Below are 25,887 nucleotides of genomic sequence, written 5' to 3' on the forward strand. Positions count from 1 at the left end.
GACACAGAATACCATGGGTGTATGCTGCTGCTGCTAGGAGGCTGACACTATGCAAAAACAAGAAAATTAGCTCCTCCCCGGCAGTATACACCCACCGACAGGCACCAAGCACCTCAGTTTGTGCTTAGTGTCTGTAGGAGGCGGACCGGGATCTCCCCAGATCCGCAGTTATTAATCCAATTTTTCCTTTCAGGGTTTAGTTTGAACTTTTTAATCCTTTCTTCTTTTATCTTTTAGGTTTTTTCCGTTGGGAAACAGGGTATACTTATCACCCTGATTTCCTATATCATGCGGCTGAGCGAGCAGTGTGGTGTCACCCACATCGCAACTCTCAGTACCGCAGGCAGGACTTTTCCCTATCACCTTCCGGTGATAAGGGTTGTGGACAGGTGGCTGGTCCTTGCCGAATCCCCCTCCTCACCCCTTTCTCGGGACAGGGCTGAGAGGAAGACGGCGATCGTATGTGTTCCAAGCCGTCTTCTGCAGGATGCGGGTACAGAGGACTCCCTTCCCCCCCAGCGGCCTGCCGTTTCCCCGTGGGCCCCTGTGGTCATCCTCTTCAGGGACGTCAGGTAAGTGCCTGTACGTTCCCTCCGGCCCCGCATAGGCTTCAGTGCATGGGAGAAGTTGGACCTTGGGATTACATGTCCTCAGTTTTTGAATCTCCCGCCCTTTCTGCCTGCCGCGCGCTCACACAGCTGTTTGCGTCCCTTCCCCTTTTCTAGTCAGGGAGACTCTGGGGATCCCTTCACTCACCGCAGCAGCGTCGCAACCAGGGGACCGCTGTCATATTGCTTCCTGAGCGCGGTATGTCGGGGTAGGCATGGGGCTGCGGCGCCGTCACTTTTACTTTCACTTTCCCTCAGCGAGGGGAATTTCTCTGCTCCCTCCTCCCTTCCTGAGCGCGCTCTTTTCAGCGCGCCTTTTCTAGCCCATCACAGGGCTTCTTTCTCTTTGAGATGCCAGCCTCCCCTTTCTGTCATGCCCTCTCCGTCGCCGTTAGCCAATCACGGCGCAGCCGCTAAGCTCCGCCCCCTTCTTCCAGCACAAGGATTTCCTGGGTTTTCACTACCTTCCTGCGCTGCTTGGGGGACACTTCGGCGTTTCTTCTGCTGCTCGCACAGAATCTCTGTAGGCTCGGCTCTGGGACAGGGATTAGCTCTCCTCGGCAGTTATTCCCTAATTTCTGCGGCCAGTCAGTGCAGTTCACTTATGCCCAACCCTTCAGGGGATCTCTGCTTCAGGCCCACCGCTACCTATTACGCCTGTGCGCGCTGTAAAAAGAAGTGGGCATCGGGTCAGTCGTCCCCATTCTGCCCCCCCTGCAGTCCTTCCATTATGTCAGCATCTCAGGAACGCACAGAGTCCCGGGCGGAGGGCGCTCTTCCCTCCTCTCTCCCCCCCGGAGTGGGCCGTTACAATGTCACAGTCTGTCTCTGACTTGACAGAAGTATCACAGTCGCTGGTCCAGGTCTTAGAACGATTACCTCAGCTATCCTCAGCCACCTCTGCCCCGACCACCTCTCGGGGTGAGTCGTCCGCACCTGACCGCGACCTTCAGAGAGACAGACAGGGAAGGACTTCTAGGAAGCGGGCTCTGTCTACTTCGTCTTCGAGCTCGCAGGGCCCTTCCGCTCCCAGGCCTCCTTCTCCTTCCTCGGATGACAGCCTTCAGTCAGGCGATGATTCTCATTCGGAAGCTAGCTCAGAGGGGAACAGCGTTTCTAAAACGCGGGACATGGTCGATAGTCTTATTGCAGCTATCTTCCAAACACTAAAACTTAAACAGGATGAGGCTCCAGCTCAGGAAAGCTCGGTTCTCCTTAGACGAGCCAGACCTCCGTCCCGAACCTTTCCCAATCACAACGATTTCGATACTACCTTATCCAAACACTGGGAGCGCCCTGAGCAACGTTTCTCAGGCCGCAAGTATTTGGACGTTCTGTACCCCTTTGACGCAGAACTGCTCTCAATGTGGTCCAAGGCTCCAGAGGTAGATCCTCCAGTATCCCGGATAGCCTCTAAAACGGTGCTCTCTCTGCCAGACGGGGCATCGCTCAAAGATCCTACTGACAGGCAGATTGAATCTCTGGCTAGGTCTATCTTTGAGGCATCTGGCGCCTCTCTCTGCCCTATTTTCGCATCCGCCTGGGTGGCAAAGGTCATTTCCGCTTGGGCAAAAATTCTTCGCAGAGGCATCTTAGCGTCAGCTCCTCGAGACGAATTGGCAGATCTTGCAGATCAGATTAACCAGGCGGCAAAATACCTTTTGGCCGCCTCCTTGGACGCGGCCGGCTGCGTAGCAAGGGCTAACAGCAACATAGTAGCTGTACGCCGAGTCCTTTGGCTAAAGTCATGGAATGCGGACACTACTTCGAAAAAGTCGCTTACCAATCTACCATTCTATGGCTCTAGGCTCTTTGGAGCAAAGCTGGATCACATAATTTCCGATGCCACTGGAGGTAAAAGTACTTCGCTTCCCCAGTCTCGACCAAAACGTCCCTTCAACAGAAGGGGGTTTCGACCATTCAGGCCCTTTCGTCCCTTCTCTGCCACGGAGAGAGCCACTCAACAGGATCGGCCGCCTGCCACCAGGGAGCGGGATCAGAGGAAACCTTCCTACAAACCCGCTCCTCGCTGGAGATCTAGAGGACAATATTCCAGATCTGCAGGAGCCAATTCCGGCAGATTTTCGTCTAAGTGACGGGTCACCCCCACCTGGAATTTCTTCCAGGGTGGGCGGCAGACTTTCCTTTTTCGCGGATGCTTGGCTGTCCGTTGTAGACGACGCTTGGGTCAGAGAACTCGTCGCATCCGGTTACAAAATCGAATTTGCTTCACTCCCGAACAGACGGTTTTTCCGGTCTCGGCCTCCGCGACAGCGGGCCCAGGTTCCGGGTTTTCTGCAGGCCATTTCCTCCCTTCTTTCCGCCGGAGTCATTGTTCCCGTTCCCTCAGTCGAACGGTTTTCCGGGTTCTACTCCAATCTCTTTGTAGTCCCGAAGAAAGATGGCTCTCTTCGTCCTATTCTGGACCTCAAATTGCTCAATCGCCACGTGAAGATTCTTCATTTCAGGATGGAGTCTCTTCGGTCGGTGATTGCTTCCATGGAGCCCGGGGAATTTCTCTGCTCGGTGGACATTCGGGATGCCTATCTGCACATTCCAATATGTGTGCAACATCAGAAGTATCTTCGATTTGCGTTTCAGGGAGACCACTTTCAGTTCACAGCTCTCCCTTTCGGTCTAGCTTCAGCGCCCCGGGTTTTCACAAAGGTGATGGCGACCGTCATGGCCATCCTTCGCTCCAGAGGGATCCTCATCATCCCTTATCTAGACGATCTTTTGATCAAGGGTTCGTCTCACCAGGACTGTCTCCGGAGCCTTCAGATAACCCTGGACACTCTCAGCCGCCTAGGTTGGCTGGTCAACAAGGAGAAGTCCATTCTGATCCCCACCCAGCGTCTGACCTTTCTGGGTATGGAATTCGACACGGAGCTAGCCCGTGTTTTTCTTCCAAAGGAAAAATTTACAACTCTGTCCAAGGGCATCAGAACTCTCAAGAGGCCTGCTCCCATTCCCATTCGGTTCTGCATGAAGGTCCTGGGGAAGATGGTGGCCTCCATGGAAGCAGTGCCCTTTGCGCAGTTTCACCTTCGCCCCCTCCAGCTGTTTCTGCTTTCAGCCTGGGACAAGACCACGAGGTCCTTGGACCGTCCTATTCGGCTTCCTCTCAGAGTGAGGCAGTCTCTCACTTGGTGGCTACGGCCAGCGTCAGTTCTCCAAGGGAGGTCCTTCCTTCCGCCTCAGTGGCGAATCATCACCACCGATGCGAGCCTTCTAGGATGGGGGGCCGTGTTCCATCAGAAAGCGGCCCAAGGCCGCTGGAAGCCACAGGAGTCTCTCCTTCCAATCAATCTTTTGGAGATCAGGGCAATTTTCCTGGCCCTTCTTCACTGGCAGCCCCTCCTCTCCGGCAAGCAGGTCCGTATTCAGTCGGACAACACCACGGAGGGGGGCACGCGCAGCAAACAAGTAATGTCAGAAGTGGCCAAGATACTACGCTGGGCAGAACGTTACGTTCCGACAATCTCCGCCGTCCATATTCCAGGGGTGGAAAATTGGGCAGCCGACTTTCTGAGTCGCCAGGGCCTAGCGTCCGGCGAATGGTCCCTGCACCCCGCAGTTTTCTCTCAGATATGCGACCGTTGGGGCACCCCGGATGTCGATCTCATGGCATCTCGGATGAACCACAAGGTGCCGCAGTTCGTAGCCAGGTCCAGGGACCCTCTAGACGTCGCATGCGACGCACTGGTGACTCCGTGGTCCCAGTTTCAACTTCCGTATCTGTTCCCGCCTCTGGCATTGATCCCTCGGGTGGTCAAAAAGATAAAATCGGAAGGCGTACCAGTGATTCTAGTCGCTCCAGATTGGCCAAGACGGCCTTGGTACGCGGAACTGGTCAACATGCTCGCGGACGTTCCCTGGAGGCTTCCGGACCGTCCAGACCTTCTCTCGCAAGGCCCCCTTTACCACGAGAATTCTCAGTCTCTGAATTTGACGGCATGGCCGTTGAGACCGCAATTCTGAAGAAATCAGGTCTGTCCAGTCAGGTTATTCAAACTATGATTAGAGCCAGGAAACCAGCCTCTTCCCGCATTTACTATGTGTACTGGAAGGCTTTTTTCCATTGGTGCGATGATAAAAGAGTCTTCCCATTGTCTTTTTCTATCCCGTCTATCCTGGGGTTTCTTTAGGCTGGGTTAGACGCGGGTCTGTCCCTCAGTACGCTCAAGGGCCAGGTTTCCGCTCTCTCTATCCTCTTCCAAAGAGAGCTAGCTTCTCTACCACAGGTCAAGACCTTTCTACAAGGGGTTTCCCACGTGGCTCCTCCTCATCGTTCGCCAATAGACCCGTGGGATCTCAACCTCGTCCTTAGCGCGCTCCAGAAGGCGCCGTTCGAGCCTCTCCAGGACATTCCTTTGTCCCTTCTCTCTTGGAAGGTCACCTTTTTGATCGCCATTTCATCCATCAGAAGAGTTTCTGAATTGGCGGCCTTGTCATGTCGTTCCCCTTACCTCATTCTCCATCAGGACAAAGCCGTCCTCAGGCCCGTTCCTTCTTTTCTTCCAAAGGTAGTTTCCGCTTTCCATATCAATGAGGATATCGTCCTTCCTTCTTTTTGGCCGGCTCCATCTCATCCTCTTGAGAAGTCTCTCCACAAACTGGACGTAGTTAGAGCCCTGCGTGTCTATCTTGCCAGGACCTCTTCCTTTCGTCTGTCCGATTCCTTGCTGATCATTTCTGAAGGTCGCCAGAAGGGCCTTCCGGCTTCCAAATCCACGATCGCTCGCTGGATTCGTTCTACCATTCTGGAAGCGTATCGTCTTCAGGAAAAGCGGCCCCCTCTGGGAGTAAGAGCTCATTCCACCCGGGCTGTGGCGGCTTCGTGGGCTGCTCGTCACCAGGCCTCGGCCATGCAAATTTGCAAGGCTGCAACCTGGTCATCTTTGCACACCTTCACGAGGTTCTACAGGGTTCATACCCAGGCTTCGTCTGATGCTGTGGTTGGTAGGAAGGTTCTGCAGGCGGCGGTGGCTCACCGGCCGACCTGAGCCTTTCGGTTACTTTCGTTCCTTTTTGCTGTTCCCACCCTTGGGACTGCTTTGGGACGTCCCATGGTATTCTGTGTCCCCCAATAAGGCGATAAAGAAAGATGGATTTTTGGTTCTTACCGTAAAATCTCTTTCTTGGAGCCTTCATTGGGGGACACAGCACCCTCCCTGTTTAAGTTGTACCGTGTTGGGTCTTAGAGTCCCTTGTTGGGTTGGTACATATGGTTCGAGTTTTTCTCGTTGCTTCTCCTACTGCTTTTTCACCAACTGAAGTGCTTGGTGCCTGTCGGTGGGTGTATACTGCCGGGGAGGAGCTAATTTTCTTGTTTTTGCATAGTGTCAGCCTCCTAGCAGCAGCAGCATACACCCATGGTATTCTGTGTCCCCCAATGAAGGCTCCAAGAAAGAGATTTTACGGTAAGAACCAAAAATCCATCTTTGGTGCCCATACCAGTCTAATATGTCCTCGGTCCCATTTCTCATGCACTGTAATATCCCTTTTTTTTTTTTTTTTTTTTTTTAAGATTCTGCAACATTAAAAGGTCATATCATAGAACAAAGGAACAAACAGTATTTCTCAATCATCCAGCAAAGTTAACCTTGCCCTTATTATACCATGGGTCTAATATCTTAACCAAAACCATAAGAAGCGAATGTCAGGCACCAAATATCACATACTTTATCATGAGAGAATACTCCTCATCACCTGGGGACTAATGTGAGTCAAAGGGGAATAAGACCAAGGTGTCCATACCTTCAACATTTTTTTGAGGACCACCCTCATAGGCATCTGCAGTATTTACCATACTGACTGAGTGTGAAATTTGTGAGGGTCTTCTACCCATCCATCTCATGGCAGTTACCTTATGTGCCAAAAACAAAGTTTCCCTGAGAAGAGTGCGAGGGTAGCGGTGCCAGGCTACACACCTTAGGGACATTTTATGAGCTCGATGAGGATAGCTAGAACTTCTTTCCAAAAGTCCTCAATATGAGGGCAATACCACATCAGGTGTATAAACTCTGCTGCCTCTTTCCCACACGTATGGCAGTCTGTAGTGGTGGATCTACCCGTTGTATATAACCTGCTAGGAGACAGGTAGCATTATTGGACTATATACATTAGGACTAGCCTGTTATTAATTGCCAATGAACATATTGTGGGGAGGTCACAGACTCGCTCCAATCCTCTGATAGGGAGGGTGTTGCTGTCCTCCATTTGGCCTCAACCAACAATGACAATGAGGAGCATATCCTGCTTAGTAAATCAGTGTATAATGAGATCAACTCCTTGAGTCTTTGGCTCCTTAGAATCCCAATCAGGGGGTATGTAGATATGAGAGAGTTCCCAGTATTTGGGAACTGGGCATTTAGGGCATGTCTTGGTTGCAGATACCTAAAGAGAGAGTGAATGGAACTTTCATTCTCTCTCTCTGAGTGGGTCAGTTCACTTCATCATCATTTTGCCAGCACTGTAGGAGCTGGTACTTTATTTTCTTCAATTTATTTTCTACAATTTAAAGTGTCCTTCCAATTCAATTACAATCTCCAGCTCTATCCAACATTGGTTATGAAGAGACTATAGAACACAATGGGCAACATCCTTGCCTAACCAAGCTTATGACACTTGGAGAGTAGCGAGTACAGGTTTGTATTCTAATTATTTCTGTTTGCTATCAAGAAATGAAAACATACTTGAATACTGCAAAGGATAAAAACCTACGCAGACCCAATCGTGCCCTACTCTGACTGAGTTACACCCTGTTCAGATCCCAATCATGCCCTACGCAGACCGGGTCACACCCTGTGCAGAACAATTCCTTGCACAACCAGAGAACTTATCATAAGTCAGAGTGCCCTCTTTTGAGTCAAAGCGGGCTGCCATTGAAGCCTAATCGTTGTGATATGATAAAGATTTTGTTATAATTAGTATGGAAACCTGATCATTTGGCATTTCTTTTCACCCACAGTGAGAGGCTACCTACCTTCTAGTCAGGAGACGGCGGGAAGTCTGATGGATACAAGTGTGGAACAAGAACTTGTCCGAGAGCTCAGTCAGAAGAAGCAGAACTTATTGCTGGAGCTGAAAAACTATCAGGAGAACTCAAAGGTTGATGATACAATGTACACACATACCGCGATGCACAGTGCCAGTGTAATAGACTCAGCTCAAAGCAGATTGTTCTTTGCAGCAGGCAGAATTACGGGTTCAAGTCAGCGAGCCTGATGGGCAGATGGGAGTGATACCAGCAAATACGCAGCTGCAGACGGCTCTATCTGTCAACCTGGGCTCCGAGACCCAGTCTGCACATGTGGAGCTCAGCATTTCTACATCAAATGGTGAGGATGGCCCCCTGTGTAATGGCGGAGTAGTAATTGTATAAAGTGAAGGATATGGTCTCTCACGCAAAACTCTGCTCACTTAGTTTATATCTAAGCAATATAGGCAGAAGTTTTCAATGTATTCATTCTCTGATACATATATAAAAATAAACAACTATTTTCACCTTCTCTCCGCCCCCCTGCCACGCAACGTTCTCATCTGAAGCCGGCAGCTGACTTCAGCATGCAAGCGTCGGGAGTTCATGACGTCACTGCCATGTGACTCCTGTCACGTTGCACATATACCTCAGCTACTAAGCTACCTCTGATTGGCCATCAGCGTGTTTTGTCGCGCACGGACCCAACGGGTCTCTACGCTGCAATACACTAAAACTGAATATGAGCCCCTGCATGTGCGCTACTGGGGAGCCTTTTGCTATTATTTGGTCCTCTTGATGTGCATCATTGCACCACTTGAGGTTTTGTTACTCATCTTTTTTTCTCATCAATAATTTGTATACTCTTGTATGATAAGACACTATCCTCTGTGTCACTATGACACAACCACTGCGTGTCCTCCAATGGCAGGCTTAGCGAACAAATAATTATTTGATCCTTTCAGTATCCCCAGAGCGGATGGCAGAGTGGCACCCAAATATCCATTCATGTTACTAGTGGACAGAGTGCGGCATCTTTTTTGATCACTCCACAATCAAGGATAAGAATTAGAATCCAAGGTTCCTTGGATCCCCCCCCTTTACAGAAGGTGCTTGGATATCATTACTGCTATAGGACGGCAGAGGACACACATGCCGGAGTTTTTCTAAGGAGCTGTGGATTAAGGCTCCAACCCGCCACTGTTAAAAGGCGTGTTAGTATAACATTGTGTAACTTTTCATAACTTTTATTATGAATCTGTAATTTAAAAGGGTTGTCCAGGCTTGGGACAAAAGTCAGCAGTATCGCACACGGTCACTATTTCCTTGGTCGCCTGATCGTATATATGCAAGTTGCACACTTCCGATCACCTGCCGACTAGACATGTTCATCTTCCCAAAAATGGAAGTGAATAGGGAGAATCCAAATGAGTCTAGTTGTCACATGATGAAAAGTTTGCAAATCACATACATGCTGTCACTCTGGGAATACTGGTCATAAACTGTGACGGCATACTTTTATTCCAAGCCTGGACATCCCTTATAAGGTCAATTACGAAAAAGTATTATAACTGATTTATCAGGGCTCCGGCAGAAATGAAAGCCATAGTGCATCTATGATCCGAGCCTTATCTACTATATACTACAACATTTGGACTTTATAACGTGATTTTATTTCCATAGACACAATTATACGCGCCATACTTATCTTTGCTGAAGGAATATTTGAGGGTGAGAGCCATGTTGTACACCCCAGTGCCCAACATTTAACCGGTCGTATTCGAGTACCCATCTGCCCTCCAAAAGATGTCCCTGTGGATCTGCACATAAAAGCTTTTGTGGGTTACAAGAGCAGGTAAGATTATGCCATGGATGGAGGACATTTTAAAATACCACGAGCACAGTCCACCATGACGGTCTGTGTTGGCATAGTGTGTAACCAAATGTCACTGCTAAACAGGGTGGAACAAGACTGGTGGGCAGCCAGAGTTTGCTCCCCTGTTCACATAGTTGGTGCTCAAACTGGAAAGACAGAATACAATCACAATATCTAATTTATTAATTGATCATTGTTATTTATTTATTTATTTATTTTTTGGGGGGGAGGGGGGGTGTTTACTTTAGAGTCACAATTTGATTTCGAATGGCTGTTTAAAGGCACCCTTATACTGGCAGGAGTGCCCAACAGTGTAATATGGATGGACGTCCTGACAGATAAGAAGGAACTGGCATGTTGATTATCAATGTCCTATCCTTTATTCCTTCCCACCAGCGATAAGCCGCTCGGCTATTGATAGCCAACAGCTTTTCCTCCTCACCCCATCAATACACATTGCCAGATACACGGCATCAGCTGTTATCCACAAAAGGTCAGCCTATAAAATTAAAAATGCTTGATTTATCTCTTCCTGCAACATAATCTGTCAGAGAAAAGTATGCTGGTACCTGCGTAATTGTCACGTTCAGTTGACGTTAATGAGTGGGGACCTCTACTCTCGCCATTGAAAACACGCGTGAGCAACCGAGGTTTGCTGTAATGCACTTGAATGGGGTCACCTTAAGACTCACAAGCTATTGCAGCAGGAAAAAAAAAAATCGCAAAAAGTCAGAAAGATTTGGATTTCTTTCTGACTAGGTCGTTACAGTACCTTGCGGGCCACTATGTGACCCTATTAACTTGCATTATGCTGCAATGTAGCAGCGGCGTACATCTATCTTTGGGTACGTGACCTGTGTTGCAGCCAAAGATAATGTGTAGCTTCAGACCTGTTCGGGTAATTGTCCTAACGATTATTTGTAATCATTGTTCACATTTAACATTTGCAGCAAATGAACCATGAACGATTATTCACATGTTTGTCACTGATTGATTCCTCTAAGCTGATGACATGCGATCTCCTGCCTGAAAATACACATGATTGTGCACAGTGTAACATAAGTGCTTTCAATCTAAATGGCTTCCTATATTGTCTCATAACACTTGTTACAGGCAATTTAGAAAGACTCTTAGCCTTGTCTGCCTTTAAAGGGGTATTCAGAAAACCCTGTCCCCTGGCTGATGTTAGTTGAAAAAACAAACAAAATGAGCTTTACTCTGCCTCCCTGGTTCCAGAGCTGAGTTTCTGCCTCTGCTTTTGATGTCTGTTGTAGTCTGCAGCTCTGACGTCATGTCAGCATCACTGCTCCTGATCAATGAGCTCAGCGGCTCTGCTGGAGTTGACATCACAAGCCGCCAGAGCTCACCGATTGACTTTAGCACTGATGACGTGATGTCAGTGCTGCAGACAATAACAGACATCCGAAGCAGTGGCAGAAACTGAGCGCTGGACCTGGGAAGGGTGAGTAAGGGTTAGGGGTTTTTTTTTTTTTTGGTTATTTTTTTTTTAAAATAATCTGCAGCCATGGGATGATTTTTCTGAAACTGAAAAACCCCTTTAATCAGTTCAAAGCCGTGCTGATAGGCCGCATACCCAAGGGCCATCTATCTATTTAGAGTAGAAGCAATAATATACATAGCAGATGGTTGGTGAGGTTCCCGCTATGGATTTTACACTCGGGCACAAGGTTCCAGCTTACATTTTTCATAGACCCTATGGAAATAAAATAACTAGTCTGGTCATGGGGAGTATTAGAAATAATTGTCATGAATGCATTTCAGATCTTGTCTGTATTTACCACTGATCTCTGAGCATTTCTCTTGTGAACAGTGTCCAATTTCATGTCTTTGAACTGACACGGCAGCTCCCTCGCTTCTCCATGTATGTGCTCAGTAACCCTGGCACCACCCCAGAGCCTTCCAGCCATGTCACCTTCACCATCAATGAGCGCGTTCAGAGGGTAAGTCTTGTGTTATCAGCAGGATTTTCTGTAAAGTTGAAATGGGTATACCTAATTTATCAGTGTCTAGGTGCAGTGAATGTGATGATCCCCTCCATATAGTCAGCTTAAGGGGCACCCGTCAGACTCCCTGACACCACAGTTCCAAACTTTGGAGCATGTTTCCTTCCACTTATGCATTGTGCAATTCGTCTGTCATTCCTACTGGAAATGTAGGAATAAATTAAATATTAAGCTCATTCTGACATCAGTTTATTATATACGAGATATTTCTGTCTTTTAGAATTCGTACCTATTATAGTCTATGGGGTTGTTCACATATACAGTGGGGCAAAAAAGTATTTAGTCAGTCAGCAATAGTGCAAGTTCCACCACTTAAAAAGATGAGAGGTGTCTGTAATTTACATCATAGGTAGACCTCAACTATGGGAGACAAACTGGGAGAAAAAAAAATCCAGAAAATCACATTGTCTGTTTTTTTTTCATTTTATTTGCATATTATGGTGGAAAATAAGTATTTGGTCAGAAACAAGCAATCAAGATTTCTGGCTCTCACAGACCTGTAACTTCTTCTTTAAGAGTCTCCTCTTTCCTCCACTCATTACCTGTAGTAATGGCACCTGTTTAAACTTGTTATCAGTATAAAAAGACACCTGTGCACACCCTCAAACAGTCTGACTCCAAACTCCACTATGGTGAAGACCAAAGAGCTGTCAAAGGACACCAGAAACAAAATTGTAGCCCTGCACCAGGCTGGGATGACTGAATCTGCAATAGCCAACCAGCTTGGAGTGAAGAAATCAACTGTGGGAGCAATAATTAGAAAATGGAAGACATACAAGACCACTGATAATCTCCCTCGATCTGGTGCTCCACGCAAAATCCCACCCCGTGGGGTCAGAATGATCACAAGAACGGTGAGCAAAAATCCCAGAACCACGCGGGGGGACCTAGTGAATGAACTGCAGAGAGCTGGGACCAATGTAACAAGGCCTACCATAAGTAACACACTACGCCACCATGGACTCAGATCCTGCAGTGCCAGACGTGTCCCACTGCTTAAGCCTGTACATGTCCGGGCCCGTCTGAAGTTTGCTAGAGAGCATTTGGATGATCCAGAGGAGTTTTGGGAGAATGTCCTATGGTCTGATGAAACCAAACTGGAACTGTTTGGTAGAAACACAACTTTTCGTGTTTGGAGGAAAAAGAATACTGAGTTGCATCCATCAAACACCATACCTACTGTAAAGCATGGTGGTGGAAACATCATGCTTTGGGGCTGTTTCTCTGCAAAGGGGCCAGGACGACTGATCCGGGTACATGAAAGAATGAATGGGGCCATGTATCGTGAGATTTTGAGTGCAAACCTCCTTCCATCAGCAAGGGCATTGAAGATGAAACGTGGCTGGGTCTTTCAACATGACAATGATCCAAAGCACACCGCCAGGGCAACGAAGGAGTGGCTTCGTAAGAAGCATTTCAAGGTCCTGGAGTGGCCTAGCCAGTCTCCAGATCTGAACCCTATAGAAAACCTTTGGAGGGAGTTGAAAGTCCGTGTTGCCAAGCGAAAAGCCAAAAACATCACTGCTCTAGAGGAGATCTGCATGGAGGAATGGGCCAACATACCAACAACAGTGTGTGGCAACCTTGTGAAGACTTACAGAAAACGTTTGACCTCTGTCATTGCCAACAAAGGATATATCACAAAGTATTGAGATGAAATTTTGTTTCTGACCAAATACTTATTTTCCACCATAATATGCAAATAAAATGAAAAAAAAACAGACAATGTGATTTTCTGGATTTTTTTTTCTCAGTTTGTCTCCCATAGTTGAGGTCTACCTATGATGTAAATTACAGACGCCTCTCATCTTTTTAAGTGGTGGAACTTGCACTATTGCTGACTGACTAAATACTTTTTTGCCCCACTGTACGTGCATTTTTGCGAACTCGGTGGGCCACAACAAAACGAGTCACGGAGGAAACTCGCCAATGCAAGTTTATAGGACCATGAAAAATTTGGGCAATACTCAGACGCCATCTGTGTGCATCCATGTGCAGTCATTGTCTAATAGGAGAAACTTTGGGAACCTCCTCCTTTTTCTTTCTTTGTGTACAAAAAAAAAATTAATAAAAATCTGATGTAAAAAAAAAAAAAAATTAGGAAACGCAAACCGTTTTTACGTACGAGACAAATCACTGGTGTCTGAATGAGCCCTAATACTCTTTAGGGACATACCCTATTAACAAGGGGAATCTACGCCCAGTTTTTCATTTAGTTATACATTTCCAAGAGGAATAATAGAGCATCAGAACATGCAGACTTAAGAATTTACTTTCCACAATTGTTCTATCATGGTGGATGCAAAGTGTTTACTAAAATATGTCAAGAGTGCAGGCAGAGCCAAACAAGTGACGGCTCAAACCATCTTGCAAGTTGACGCAAACCCAAAGGACCCGGTCCCTACCCAATTAATCCCACGGTAAATGTAATCCTTTCTGGACCCCAAATTAGGGAGATATATTGATCTTATCCCTTGTGTATTATTTTATCATCTTCTGAACAACAGGATTTTTGGGGTTGCTTACCGTAAAATCTGTTTCTCGGAGCCTTCATTGGGGGACACAGAGACCATGGGTGTATGCTGCTGCCACTAGGAGGCTGACACTATGCACAAAAAAGGTTAGCTCCTCCTCCGCCGTATACACCCCACCGACCAGCAGGAAATTCCTCAGTTAGTGAGAAAGCAGTAGGAGAAGTAACGGAATAGATTGGTTACAGTTGAGTTGTTCGTTCTGTTTTCAATCTATTCCGTTACTTCTCCTACTGCTTTCTCACTAACTGAGGAATTTCCTGCTGGTCGGTGGGGTGTATACGGCGGAGGAGGAGCTAACCTTTTTTGTGCATAGTGTCAGCCTCCTAGTGGCAGCAGCATACACCCATGGTCTCTGTGTCCCCCAATGAAGGCTCCGAGAAACAGATTTTACGGTAAGCAACCCCAAAAATCCTGTTTTCTCGTTCACCTTATTGGGGGGCACAGAGACCATGGGACGTCCCAAAGCAGTCCCTGAGGTGGGAAACAAACTTCCATTAGGCCAGTGGACTCACCACCGCGGCCTGCAGAATCCTTCTACCTAGGCTGGCGTCCGCCGAAGCGTAGGTGTGGACCCTGTAGAATTTCACAAAAGTGTGAACCGAAGACCACGTTGCAGCTTTGCAAAGCTGCAGCGTGGAAGCTCTGTGGCGCACCGCCCAGGAGGCACCCACCGCCCGGGTAGAGTGCGCTCTGATCCCTGAAGGAGCTGCACGATGCTTGACCCGGTATGCCTCCAAAATTGCCGATCTGATCCAGCGAGCAATAGTGGCCTTTGAGGCTGGGTGACCTTTCCTTGCACCGTCTGGAATGATAAACAGAGAGTCTGACTTCCGCAAGGAAGATGTCCTGGCTAGATAGACTCTCAATGCCCTGACCAGGTCCAGCTTGTTCAAGGATCGCTCCCGAGGATGAGCTGGGCTTGGGCAGAAGGATGGCAGAACAATGTCCTCATTGAGGTGAAACGAAGATACCACCTTCGGAAGGAAAGAGGGCGGAGGCCGCAGAACTACCTTGTCCTGATGAAGTACCAAAAAGGGAGAGCGGCAAGAAAGGGCCGCTAATTCTGACACACGTCGGATGGAAGTAATGGCCACCAGAAAGGCCACCTTTCAAGAAAGGAGGGCAAGGGAAACATCCCTGAGAGGTTCAAAAGGAGGACCTTGCAGAACCCCAAGAAAGAAATTAAGATCCCAAGGATCCACGGGCGCTCGGTACGGAGGAACCGTGTGAGCCACACCCTGAAGAAAGGTTTTGACCTGGGGCCGGGAGGCCAGCGTCTTCTGAAATAAAATGGACAGTGCCGAAACTTGACCCTTCAAGGAACTGAGAGCAAGCCCCGCATCCAGCCCTGTCTGAAGAAATGCCAGAACAGAAGGAAGCGAAAAAACCATGGCCGCGATGTCATTGGCCTCACACCAGGAGAAATAGGCTTTCCAAGTACGGTAATAGATCTTGGAAGAGGAAGGCTTTCTGGCGCGGATCATGGTATGAATCACTCGATCAGAGAATCCTGCCCGTTTCAAAACCTCGGTCTTAACAGCCGCGCCGTTAAATTGAGCGACCGATAATGGGGGTGGCAAATCGGGCCTTGCGACAGCAGATCTGCCCTGTCGGGAAGCTTCCAGGGGGCGTCCGCGAACCAAGACCTTGTGGGCCAATTCGGGGCGATGAGGACGACTGGAAACCCTTCTGCCTTGATTTTCTTCAACAGCTTGGGAAGAAGAGGCAGGGGAGGGAACAGGTAGGGGAGCTCGAACTGTGACCAAGGAACGGCCAGAGCGTCGGCGCCCACTGCCAGGGGGTCCCGAGACCTGGACACGAATTGTGGTACCTTCCTTTTGAGGCGAGACGCCATGAGGTCTACGTCCGGGGTTCCCCACCGACGGCAGAGCAGATGAAACACCTCCGGATGTAGGGACCATTCCCCTGCCGCGAGACCCTCGCGGCTTAGAAAATCGGCGGCCCAGTTGTCCACGCCGGGAATGTGAACCGCGGAAATTGTTGGAACAAAGGTCTCTGCCCATTGAAGAATTCTGGACACTTCCGCCAGGGCTGAGACACTCCGTGTCCCCCCTTGTCGGTTGATATACACCACCGCTGTGGCATTGTCTGTTTGAATCCTGACAGGCAGGCCCTTGAGGCGCCGTTCCCAGTGGACGAGAGCCAGAAGGATCGCTCGTATCTCTAGGACATTGATCTGCAGAGCTGATTCCTGAGTCGACCATCGACCCTGAACAGTGTGATTGCGGAACACTGCACCCCAGCCGATGAGGCTGGCGTCCGATGTGCCAATCTGGGAAGAAAGGACCGCCCCGAGAGAATGAGGGGAGACGTCAACCACCAGTTGAGAGACCGCTTGATCCGGCATGAAAGACGAACCGGACGATACAGAGACAGAGCCGACCTGTTCAACCTGGACAAAATGGCCTGCCGGAGGGGCCTGGCGTGAAACTGGGCAAAGGGAACTGCCTCTATTGCTGCCACCATCTTCCCCAGAATCCTCATGGCTGTCCTGAGAGATGAAAACCGTGCGATCTGTAGTGATCGGACACCCTGCTGCAGGGAAAGAATCTTGTCTTGTGGGAGAAATACCCTTGACCGACGAGTGTCGAAAAGAAGGCCCAGAAACACAAGGCGTTGAGTAGGGATCAGACAGGACTTTTTCCGGTTGACGATCCACCCAAAACTGGACAGGGTGTCTAGAACGATCGCCACACTTAGGCGGGCCTGATGAAAGGAGGGAGCCTTGATCAGAATGTCGTTGAGATACGGAAAAAGAACAAGACCTCTGATCCTCAACAAGGCCATCAACGCCGCCATAATCTTCGTGAAGACCCTGGGAGCGGTGGCGAGCCCAAAAGGGAGCGCGACGAACTGATGATGTTCGTGGTGAATCGCAAACCACAGGAACTTCGGATGTCCGGGAAATATGGGCACGTGTAGATAGGCATCTTGGATGTCTATGGAACACATGAATTCCTGCTCCTCTATGGAGGCAATCACCGAGCGAACCGACTCCATCCGGAAGTGGCGGAGGCGAACTCTCTTGTTGAGTAACTTGAGATCCAAGATGGGTCGAACCGCCCCGTCCTTTTTCGGCACCACAAACAGGTTTGAATAAAACCCTGTGAATCGTTCCGATTCGGGAACGAGCACAATCACCCCGGAGCTGAGGAGAGAGGTGATGGCCGAACCGAACCCCGGGATCAAGGCAGGATCCCGTGGCGGACGGGATTGGAAGAAGCGATCCCGTGGAAGAGAAACGAACTCTATTTTGTATCCTGTCGATACAACCTCTCTGACCCAAGCGTCCTCTACTGAGGCGAACCAGACGTCGCTGAAGAAAAGAAGTCGACCTCCCAATTGGAAGGGACCCACGGAAGACCGATGATAGTCATGCGGACGTAGACCGTCCAGATCTAGATCTGGGTGGTCTTCCCTGGGAAGAGTGGGATCGCCAGGACGGAGTGGGCCTGAAGGAGACCTTCTTTCTTTCCTGACGTGCTTGTGGCCTTTGCTGGTTGGAAGGGTTTTCCGCCGCATTGAAACGGCGGAAAGACCGAAAGGGACGGAACTGACGCCTTGGAGGAGGTCTGCGAGGCTTGGATTGGGGGAGAAGAGAACTCGTACCTCCGGTAGCGTCCTTAATAATCTGGTCCAATTGGGACCCAAAGAGACGCACTCCTTGAAAAGGCAGATTAGTCAGAGACTTTTTAGAGGACAAGTCCGCCTGCCAGGCCTTGAGCCAAATTGTACGTCGGATTGCCACGATGTTGCTTGACGCCTGAACCGCGCAAGATGCGGCATCCAAGGAAGCAGAAAGCAGATAATCCCCCGCATGGGAAATCTGATTGGCGAGATCGGCCAAATGCTCCGGTTGTGCCTTATCCAGAATGCCCTGCCGAAGGTCCTCTGCCCAAGCGGATATAGCCTTTGCTGCCCAAGATGAAGCAAAGACTGGACATACCGCCGCAGATGCCGCCTCAAAGGCAGACTTTGCTAGGGATTCTATGATTCTGTCATTAGAATCTTTTGGAGACGCTACACCCGACAGCGGAAGAACAGTATTATTAGAGAGTCTGGATACGGGAGGGTCCACTGAAGGAGAAGCGGCCCAGTTGTCCGTGAGCTCTTTAGCGAACGGATACAGCACGCCGAGACGCTTGCCTCTTTGAAAGCGTCTAGTCGGATCTTCCCTTTCCTTGGTAAAAATCTTCCCAAACTCGGAATGAAAGGGAAACACCCTGGAAGGTGTTTCCACCCGTCTGAACGAAACCTCCTGATCTGAGGATTTCGCAGGGGCGTCAGTGATGTCGAAGGTATGGTGAATCGCGGCAATGAGGTTCTGCACCGTAACCTTCATGTTCGCATCCTGATCCGAATCCAGCTCTAAGACCCCTTCAGATTCCGAAAGCGCTTCACCTGACTCGGGAGAGGAGGCCCGAGAGGGAGACTGCTGGGGAGTATGGGGTGAGGTAGGGCGAGGAGAGGACTCCGCCTGGAGATCCTGCCTGGGTCTCTTGGGACTGACACTGGCTGGCTCAGATGGGACGTCCTGGGACGTGCTAGGTCCCGCAGAAGCTCCCAAGGGCAACTTATCCAGAACGGCTACTAGGGACTGAGACACCTTGGTGAGGTCTGCCACCGACTGTGATAGGGAGGAGGCCCAACCCGGCAAGGGGGGCTCACTCACCCCTGGGGCTATGGATGGCTCCTGAGCGGCGTCGGGCTGGATTGGATTGCTACAGTCCAGGCAGAGGGGAGAGGACTGACCTGAGGGAAGTTTGCGGTTGCACGAAGAACATGCGAAGAACTTGACTAGGGTGCAGGGGAGGGCCGAAGAGTGGGTACGATCAGCCTTAGGGATAGACGTTGTGAAAAACCTGAGGTAGTGCCGGAAGGTTGGGGGACAGAGGGCGGAGAAGGGTCAGTCTGCCGTGCAGAGCTACTCACGGTCCGGTGTCCCCAAAAGCGATGCTGCTCGACCTGTCCGGGGATGCAGATCAGGGAGAAGTCCGGCTGGCCGTCCCAAAGAGGCAAAAAGCTGCTTGCAGAAACTGCTCAGGGGCTGGGGAGCCTCTCCAGCTGCGTCCGGCTGGCAGGCTGTGAAGATGGCGCCTGCCTGTAGAAAAGCGCGGGTCCCGGGGAAGGGCGGAGCTCCTCGCAGGGTTAATAATTGCTGCCCTCTAGCCATAATATGCTGGGCAGGAGAGGGAAAGGCGGGGGGAGGGCCTGGGTAGAGCGGGAGTGAAGCCCGCTTAGTAGAAAGGGGCGGGGGGCGTGGCCGCGACGCTGCGGTAGGCCCGAACACAAGCCGGGGCCTAAATTATTTGCGGCGGCCGCCTGTCATCAGGGGGTCGGCGCGGAAGACGCGTCGCAACACCGGGCCGCGTCCCTGCCCAGAACTGCCCGACTCCAGCGCTACCCCTGCCGAAATGGAAAAAAGGGGGGGGGAAGCGCAGAACGAGGCCCGTGAAGACCCGGGGCCTGCATGGATGCGGTGACCGTGGGGGGATGCGGGGCGTGCAGGGACCCTAACGTGGTCCCCCTGGCGACCGCTCCAAGAGAAAACGCCGGGGGAAGACTGACATACTCACCCAGGCAGGGGGCCTTACAATAAAGGTACCTGAAAATCCCACACTGTCTGTCTCTATGAAATCCGCGCCTCATCCAACCTTCAGGCTCTGGTAGGCGAGAGGGTGGGAGGCGGGGGGCAAGGACCGTCCGTGCGGCTGGCACCTACTCGTGCGAGGCTCCTGGTCCTGCTGCGGAGACCTATGAGGATACGGGGTGGCAGTACACGCCGTACTCATAGTCTCTTTGTGGGAGTACGGATGTGACTGTTCACTCCGTATCCCTCCGGAACCTGTAAAGAAACGACGCACACTGAGGTAGATATGGGTCTAATAAAAGACCCGTGTCCACCTCCTACTGACACTAAGCTAAACTGAGGAATTTCCTGCTGGTCGGTGGGGTGTATACGGCGGCGGAGGAGCTAACCTTTTTTGTGCATAGTGTCAGCCTCCTAGTGGCAGCAGCATACACCCATGGTCTCTGTGTCCCCCAATAAGGCGAACGAGAAAGTCAGTTTTGATAAACATCCAAATCTTGCAGCTGTAGTACTTTTCAGTCATCAGGACAACACTTCTTGTTTTCCACTACAATTCTGTCCCGTAGGGACGTGTTTATTGCGATGGATAGTAACTTAGATCTAAAAATGGAAATGTTGTCATGAGGACCTAGCAGGTGAGCAGCCACTGGCATTGCCTGTGCTTTCAATAGCCATGGGTGCCAGGAAATAGTTTGCAGCTCTCAGGGCTACTGTTCAGCAGTCACAAATTACCAACGTTGCCAATGGACCTGTCATTCGATTCTAAGTGGCTCTTAGGGCTCACGTCCAGCAGATCCAGATTACAGTCGTGGCTGATGGACCGGGTCCAGCAATTCTAGATGGCTCTCAGGGCTCCTGTCCAACAGCCACAGATTACAGACGTGGCCGATAGAGTAGGTCCTGCGATTCATTTCGCATTCGATAGCTGTCATATAAACTATAATGTGTCAGTAAAGTTTTCTTTTATACTTTTGGAAAGGTGGTTCTTTGGTTAAACCAAAACTTCCTGTTACCAGAAGACACAGAGGTGCAGAGCGCTCCATTTCAGATTTGTTTTACATCCCTACGTGATTCAGGGACCCTCCTCCTTAACATGAAGCCCAGCGGAGAGGTGAGTGCTGCTCCGTATGTCACATCTACATCAGTAGTTGCATCCTATTTTCATTATTGTGTAAAATGATATTCTGTGCTGCAGATCACGTTACAAACTGATGACATTGACCTTGCTGGAGACATTATTCAGTCCATGGTGACCTTCCTAGCTATAGAAGACCTTTCAGTAGAGGCCAATTTCCCCAAATACTTTGATCAACTTCGGAAGGTGCTTGTGAAGGTGAGTTCTGCGAGGAAAGTTGTATTGGAATAGTAGATGGACACTGCATTTCCATTGCTGTACATAACGGGAGTAGCGGACTTATACTGGTTACTTTTTATAGGCGTCAGTATATTTTTTAAGTGTAGTAATAAATTGCGGGTAAGAGATTTTTGTAATTCATCACCAGTAGTGGTATCAGAAAATATGCCTGTCATTTGGCAATGGTGCTTCTAATACACAAGGCAGTATTATTGAACTTCTATTTGGAAGTGTTAATATAAAAGAGGGTTTTGGGTACTCACCGTAAAATCTTTCTTGGAGACTTCATTTAGGGACAAAGGAGACCATGGGTGTATGTTTGCTGCCACTTGCCAAAAAAGTTCTCTCCTCCTCAGCAAGTTACACCCCACCAACTGGCATGAAGCTGATCAGTTAGTGAGAAAGCAGTAGGAGAAGCAACACATTAAAGAGTAGAACAACATGCAATGAAAGGGGAAGGTGCTGTGTCCCGCAATGAAGGCTTTGAGAAAGACATTTTACACTGAGTATTCAAAATTCTCTTTTCTCCTACGCCTCATTGGGAGAGACAGAGACCGTGGGTGTTATGCTGCTGCCACTAAGTAAACCAGAAAAAAAGTTAGCTCCTCCCCTGCAGTATACACCCTCTCAATGGCTGAGATTCTCCAGTTCTTACTTAGTGTCTATAGGAGTCACTTGGGTCTGGTTTCAGACCCCACCGTTTTTATTTTATTTTTGAATTTTCTGTAAATTTTTATTTTTTAATTAACGGAGTGAAGGGGGCGACGGTTCCTTTCTACGGCACGCTCTCCCCCGAACCAACAACAGGCAAGTACGTGGAGTATACCTCCCCGTACACTTTCCTGCGACGAATGGGGCTGATTCCTCTGACGATGGTTCCCTTACGGTCGGTACTCCAAGGATACGAGGGCAAGCGCAACAGGATGTAGCACAGAAGTGCATGGAGAAGGACTTGAGCAGTGCTTTTTCGGATGCCCTGAATCAGCCCCAGAGCTCTCCATCCCCCTACCACAGGGTGGATCGATTTGAGCATACCCCTTTAAGACCGCCTCCAGCTCTGCTACATCGCCCGGAGGATGAGACAAGAAGACCCCGGACAGCGACGAGTCCTGCCCCCTGGGAGAAGCGCTGACTTAACGTCAGCGGCAGTGCATCGGCGCTCCATGGTGGCCCCCCCCCCAGCTCTTGGTGCTCGGGAAGGCCAAAAATTTAGTCCCCGGCTTTTCCGGCCTGCTAGGCCGCAATTTGAATGGCGCCGCCCGCGCTAATGTTGCTGCCCCTTCCTCTTGGCGCCTCTCATTACTTACGAGACGCGCAATTCTATTCTCAGGGGCCATGTCTTCACTTCAGCTGCCGTGAACCCTTTCAAGAGCGCTATGCCTGCTCTGGACAGCCGGATAACGGGTGACACCACAAGGCCACCGTTTTTTCCTCCCGGGGGGACCCAGCACAGGACCGGGTAAGCTGCCTCTGCCCTCAGATTAAAGCTTAACCCCTTCACGGCACATTCCTTGCAGCTGCAGACAGACTCTGCCGTTAACCCTTTCAGGAGTGCTATGCCTCAATCTAAGGAGGCTAAACGGGCTGTTAAAAAGCACCCTGTGTTTTTTACCATGTGTACCACCTGCAAGTCTGCCTTACCCAGTGCACAGACTAATCCGTTATGCACAGACTGCGACCCGCACTGCGCCCTGACCTGTGCTCCAGTGTCCCTCGCCGCCGCTGCTGACGGGCCCCCTGCGTTTAGTAACCCTGAGTGGGCTGCGTCCCTGTCACAGTCGGTGGAGTCTCTGACCCAGGCAGACAGCGTCCTTACCTCCCGAGGAGGGCTCTGGCGTCAGCCAGGAACCGTCTCCCAGCAGGGGCCATACTCGTCCAAGGGACGGTCAGCGCCTCAGCATCGGCGACTCCTGTCTCTCGCTCGCCCTCTCCTGAGGTTGACAGCGAGCACGGCTCTGAATTCGAATCTGACACGTCAGCCCCTCAGAATCCCCCAGCTGATCAAGAGTCGCTTGATTCTCTTATAGAATCAGTTAACAGGATTCTGAGGTTGGATGGGGAAAATATTCCCGCTCCAGCACACCCTAGCACGTTTAAGAAAACCTAGCGGGTGCGCACGTTATTTACCGGCTGTCCTGAAACATAGGGATCGGTCACATGAGCGGTTCACGGCAAAAGTCTACTCAGGCTAAATACCCTTTTCATCCAGACCTAATGTACGATTGGTTACAGTCCCCTCCGGTTGACCCTCCTGTATCGCGTCTTGCTTCTAAAACGCTCCTATCTGTTTCTAAGGGTTCCTCAGTCAGAAACCCCTCCGATTGTCAAATTGTCTACCTTGCCCGTTCAGTTTTTGAAGCTTCAGGAGCAGAGTTTTTTCCTTCTTTCGCGGCATTTTGGGTCACTAAGGCAATGGCCGCTTGGGCAGAAGTTCTGATTACTTCCTTCCAAGGCACCAATCTTCTTCTGGAGGCAACCACTGTCGCCAGACAGATAGTTCACGCAGCTGACTTTGTAGTAGACTCTTCTTTTGATGCAATAATATATGGACGGAGGGCACAGCCAAATTAGTCAAAAGTGGGTTCACCAAAGATATATTCAAAAATACATTATACAAAGAACAAAAGAGAAAAGCAATATATCTACATATGGGAGCTCCACAAAATGTACAAAAGGTAAATTTTATTTATACATCAATACCTGACACATACACAAAACAGCAAAACACATTAAAAACAGATTAAAAGATGCAAAAAATTGCAATCATCTCAAATCATGAAATAATGATATGATGATACTTCCACAGCAGAAAAACCCCACATAGCAATAGTGACATTGGGTAAATATCAAACAAGCCACCTCAACATATTGAATATCACAAACAATGTATGTAAAATAGTGTAGTTATACATAGACCAGATATATTGCTTTTCTCTTTTGTTCTTTGTTAGACGCTTCTTTTGATGCCGCCAATTGCGCAGCTCAAACTGCCGCTAATGCGATCTCCATTTGAAGAGCCCTATGGCTCCGCGGCTGGATGCCTGTTGTGAGCTCATCTGTTCATTCATCTTTTGTGTCCGAGGATCTCCCTCTTCTGGTGAAGGAAGGTAGTGAGGATGATTTGGATGAAAGAAACCAAACAGCTGATCAGGTGGATCGTGACTGGGTAACGGGAACTACAGACTGGATATAAGGCAGCCGACTCCCTTCTGAGTCGCTGGTGATTTCTCTGCTGGATTCTTGGAGACCAGTCTGATTCCTGCTTCCCAAAGATAAGTTTTTGCTCTGCTATTGAACTTATTAGTTTTGGTTTTGTTTACCTTGATTTTTGAGTTCAGCCATCCCCGGCCGGGGGTGTGCTGGATTCTTTTTCCTTGATCAGTGTTCTCTTTTGCTCTGCTTCCAGAATATTCTGAGTGCTGATATAGGGTTTGAAGTCTAGTGACTTCAGGGTCCTTTTTGCTTATCAGTTGTGTTGGTAGTATTTTTTGGCAGGGTTTTCTCGGATTGCAAACAGCAGCTTTTCTGTCCTGTCCTTTTTAGTTAGCTTGGGCCCCATCGTTTGCTCAACCTATCTTTCTATCTGTGTTAGTGTTTTCATCTTGCTTCACCGTCATTATATGTTGGGGGCTGCCTATTGCTTTGGGGTCTGCTCTGGGGCAGTCAGTTTTTCTCTTTTCTCTCTTTAGGCTTGTGTAGATCTCCTGCTGTGACGAGGTGTCTAGGATCATCGTAGGAACACTCCACGGCTACTGCTAGTTGTGTGATAGGATCAGGGGTCTGCAATCCGCTAGTTTCCAACCTCTCTGATTTTCTGGGCTGAGCTTGTGTTTTGTTTTTTCCTCCTCGGTGACTCAATCATAACAGATGCCACACCTAAAAGATCATTGTCTTCTCTCTCCTTTCAAATGGGTCGTTGTTTTGGAGAGAAACTGGACCAACTCATTTCTGATACTGCCGGGGGAAAAAGTAAATTCCTTCTTCAACAATAGGGGCTGTTCGGCCATTTCGCAATCAACAGCCGATGAGTTTTCTCGCAACAATTCCGGTTGGTCCTCTTCTACCTTCTCTTCCGGATCAGGTCGGTCCCCGCGCGGAGACAGAGGCTCCCAGGTCTCATACAGACCTAGCCGCTCTTGGAAACCCAGGCCCAGGGCTTCTGGATCTAGGGGAACCAGATCTCATAGATCTACCCAATGACGACAAGTGGGTCAGGGAGCTGGTGTCCTCCGGATACAAGATAGAATTTTCTTCTCCCCCTCCAACTCGGTTTTTCCTTTCCTCTCCCCCCAAGAGAAAGACAAGAGCCTTCCTTCGGGCTGTTCAGGCTCTGTTAAGGGTTGGAGTCATCATTCCGGTCCCTCATCACGAAAGGTTCAGAGGATTATTTTCAAACCTTTTTGTGTTTACAAAAAAGGACGGGACGATGTGACCCATTCTGGATTTCAAACTGTTAAATCAGTTTGTCAGGGTACGGCGATTTCGAATGGAATTTCTCCAATCAGTTGTCGCTTCCATGGAAAAAGAAGAGTTCCTAGCATCCATCGACATCAAGGACGCTTACCTACACATTCCAATCTGCCCGTCCCTCCATCAGTTCCTTCGTTTTTCAATTCACAAGGAACACTGCCAGTTCGTTGTCTTGCCCTTCGGACTCGCCACCGCTCCCAGGGTCTTTACCAAGGTCATGGCGGCTGTCATGGCCATTCTCCACTCTCGAGGAGTGGTGGTGTTACCGTATCCGGACGACCTGCTCATCAAGGGTCCGTCCCTTCCAGCCTGCGAGGAATCCATGGATAACAGTAAATACACTTTCTGGGGTGGAAGATAAACTTTGAAAAGTCTTTCCCAAAACCGGCTCAGCAGATTTCCCTTTTAGGGATGATCTTGGACACTTC

General features: G+C 49.4%; 1 protein-coding gene across 7 annotated transcripts in view; it reads left to right on the plus strand.

Moving 5' to 3' along the window:
• The window catches only part of BBS2 (Bardet-Biedl syndrome 2), a 71,278-nt gene that overhangs the window by 35,677 nt on the left and 9,714 nt on the right, over positions 1 to 25,887 (plus strand). For 6 of the 7 annotated variants that reach the window (XM_073581973.1, XM_073582020.1, XM_073581983.1 and 3 more), the window contains exons 10-15: positions 7,582 to 7,721; positions 7,804 to 7,951; positions 9,274 to 9,445; positions 11,298 to 11,427; positions 20,615 to 20,746; positions 20,831 to 20,968. In XM_073581973.1, the coding sequence (XP_073438074.1) occupies positions 7,582 to 7,721; positions 7,804 to 7,951; positions 9,274 to 9,445; positions 11,298 to 11,427; positions 20,615 to 20,746; positions 20,831 to 20,968 (860 nt within the window). The remainder of the gene's footprint in view (positions 1 to 7,581; positions 7,722 to 7,803; positions 7,952 to 9,273; positions 9,446 to 11,297; positions 11,428 to 20,614; positions 20,747 to 20,830; positions 20,969 to 25,887) is intronic. The other variant, XM_073582028.1, reaches the window with a different exon arrangement.

This window comes from Dendrobates tinctorius, unplaced genomic scaffold (assembly GCF_039654945.1).
Source record: "Dendrobates tinctorius isolate UK_male_01 unplaced genomic scaffold, ASM3965494v1 ptg000009l, whole genome shotgun sequence".
Lineage (NCBI taxonomy): Eukaryota > Metazoa > Chordata > Amphibia > Anura > Dendrobatidae > Dendrobates > Dendrobates tinctorius.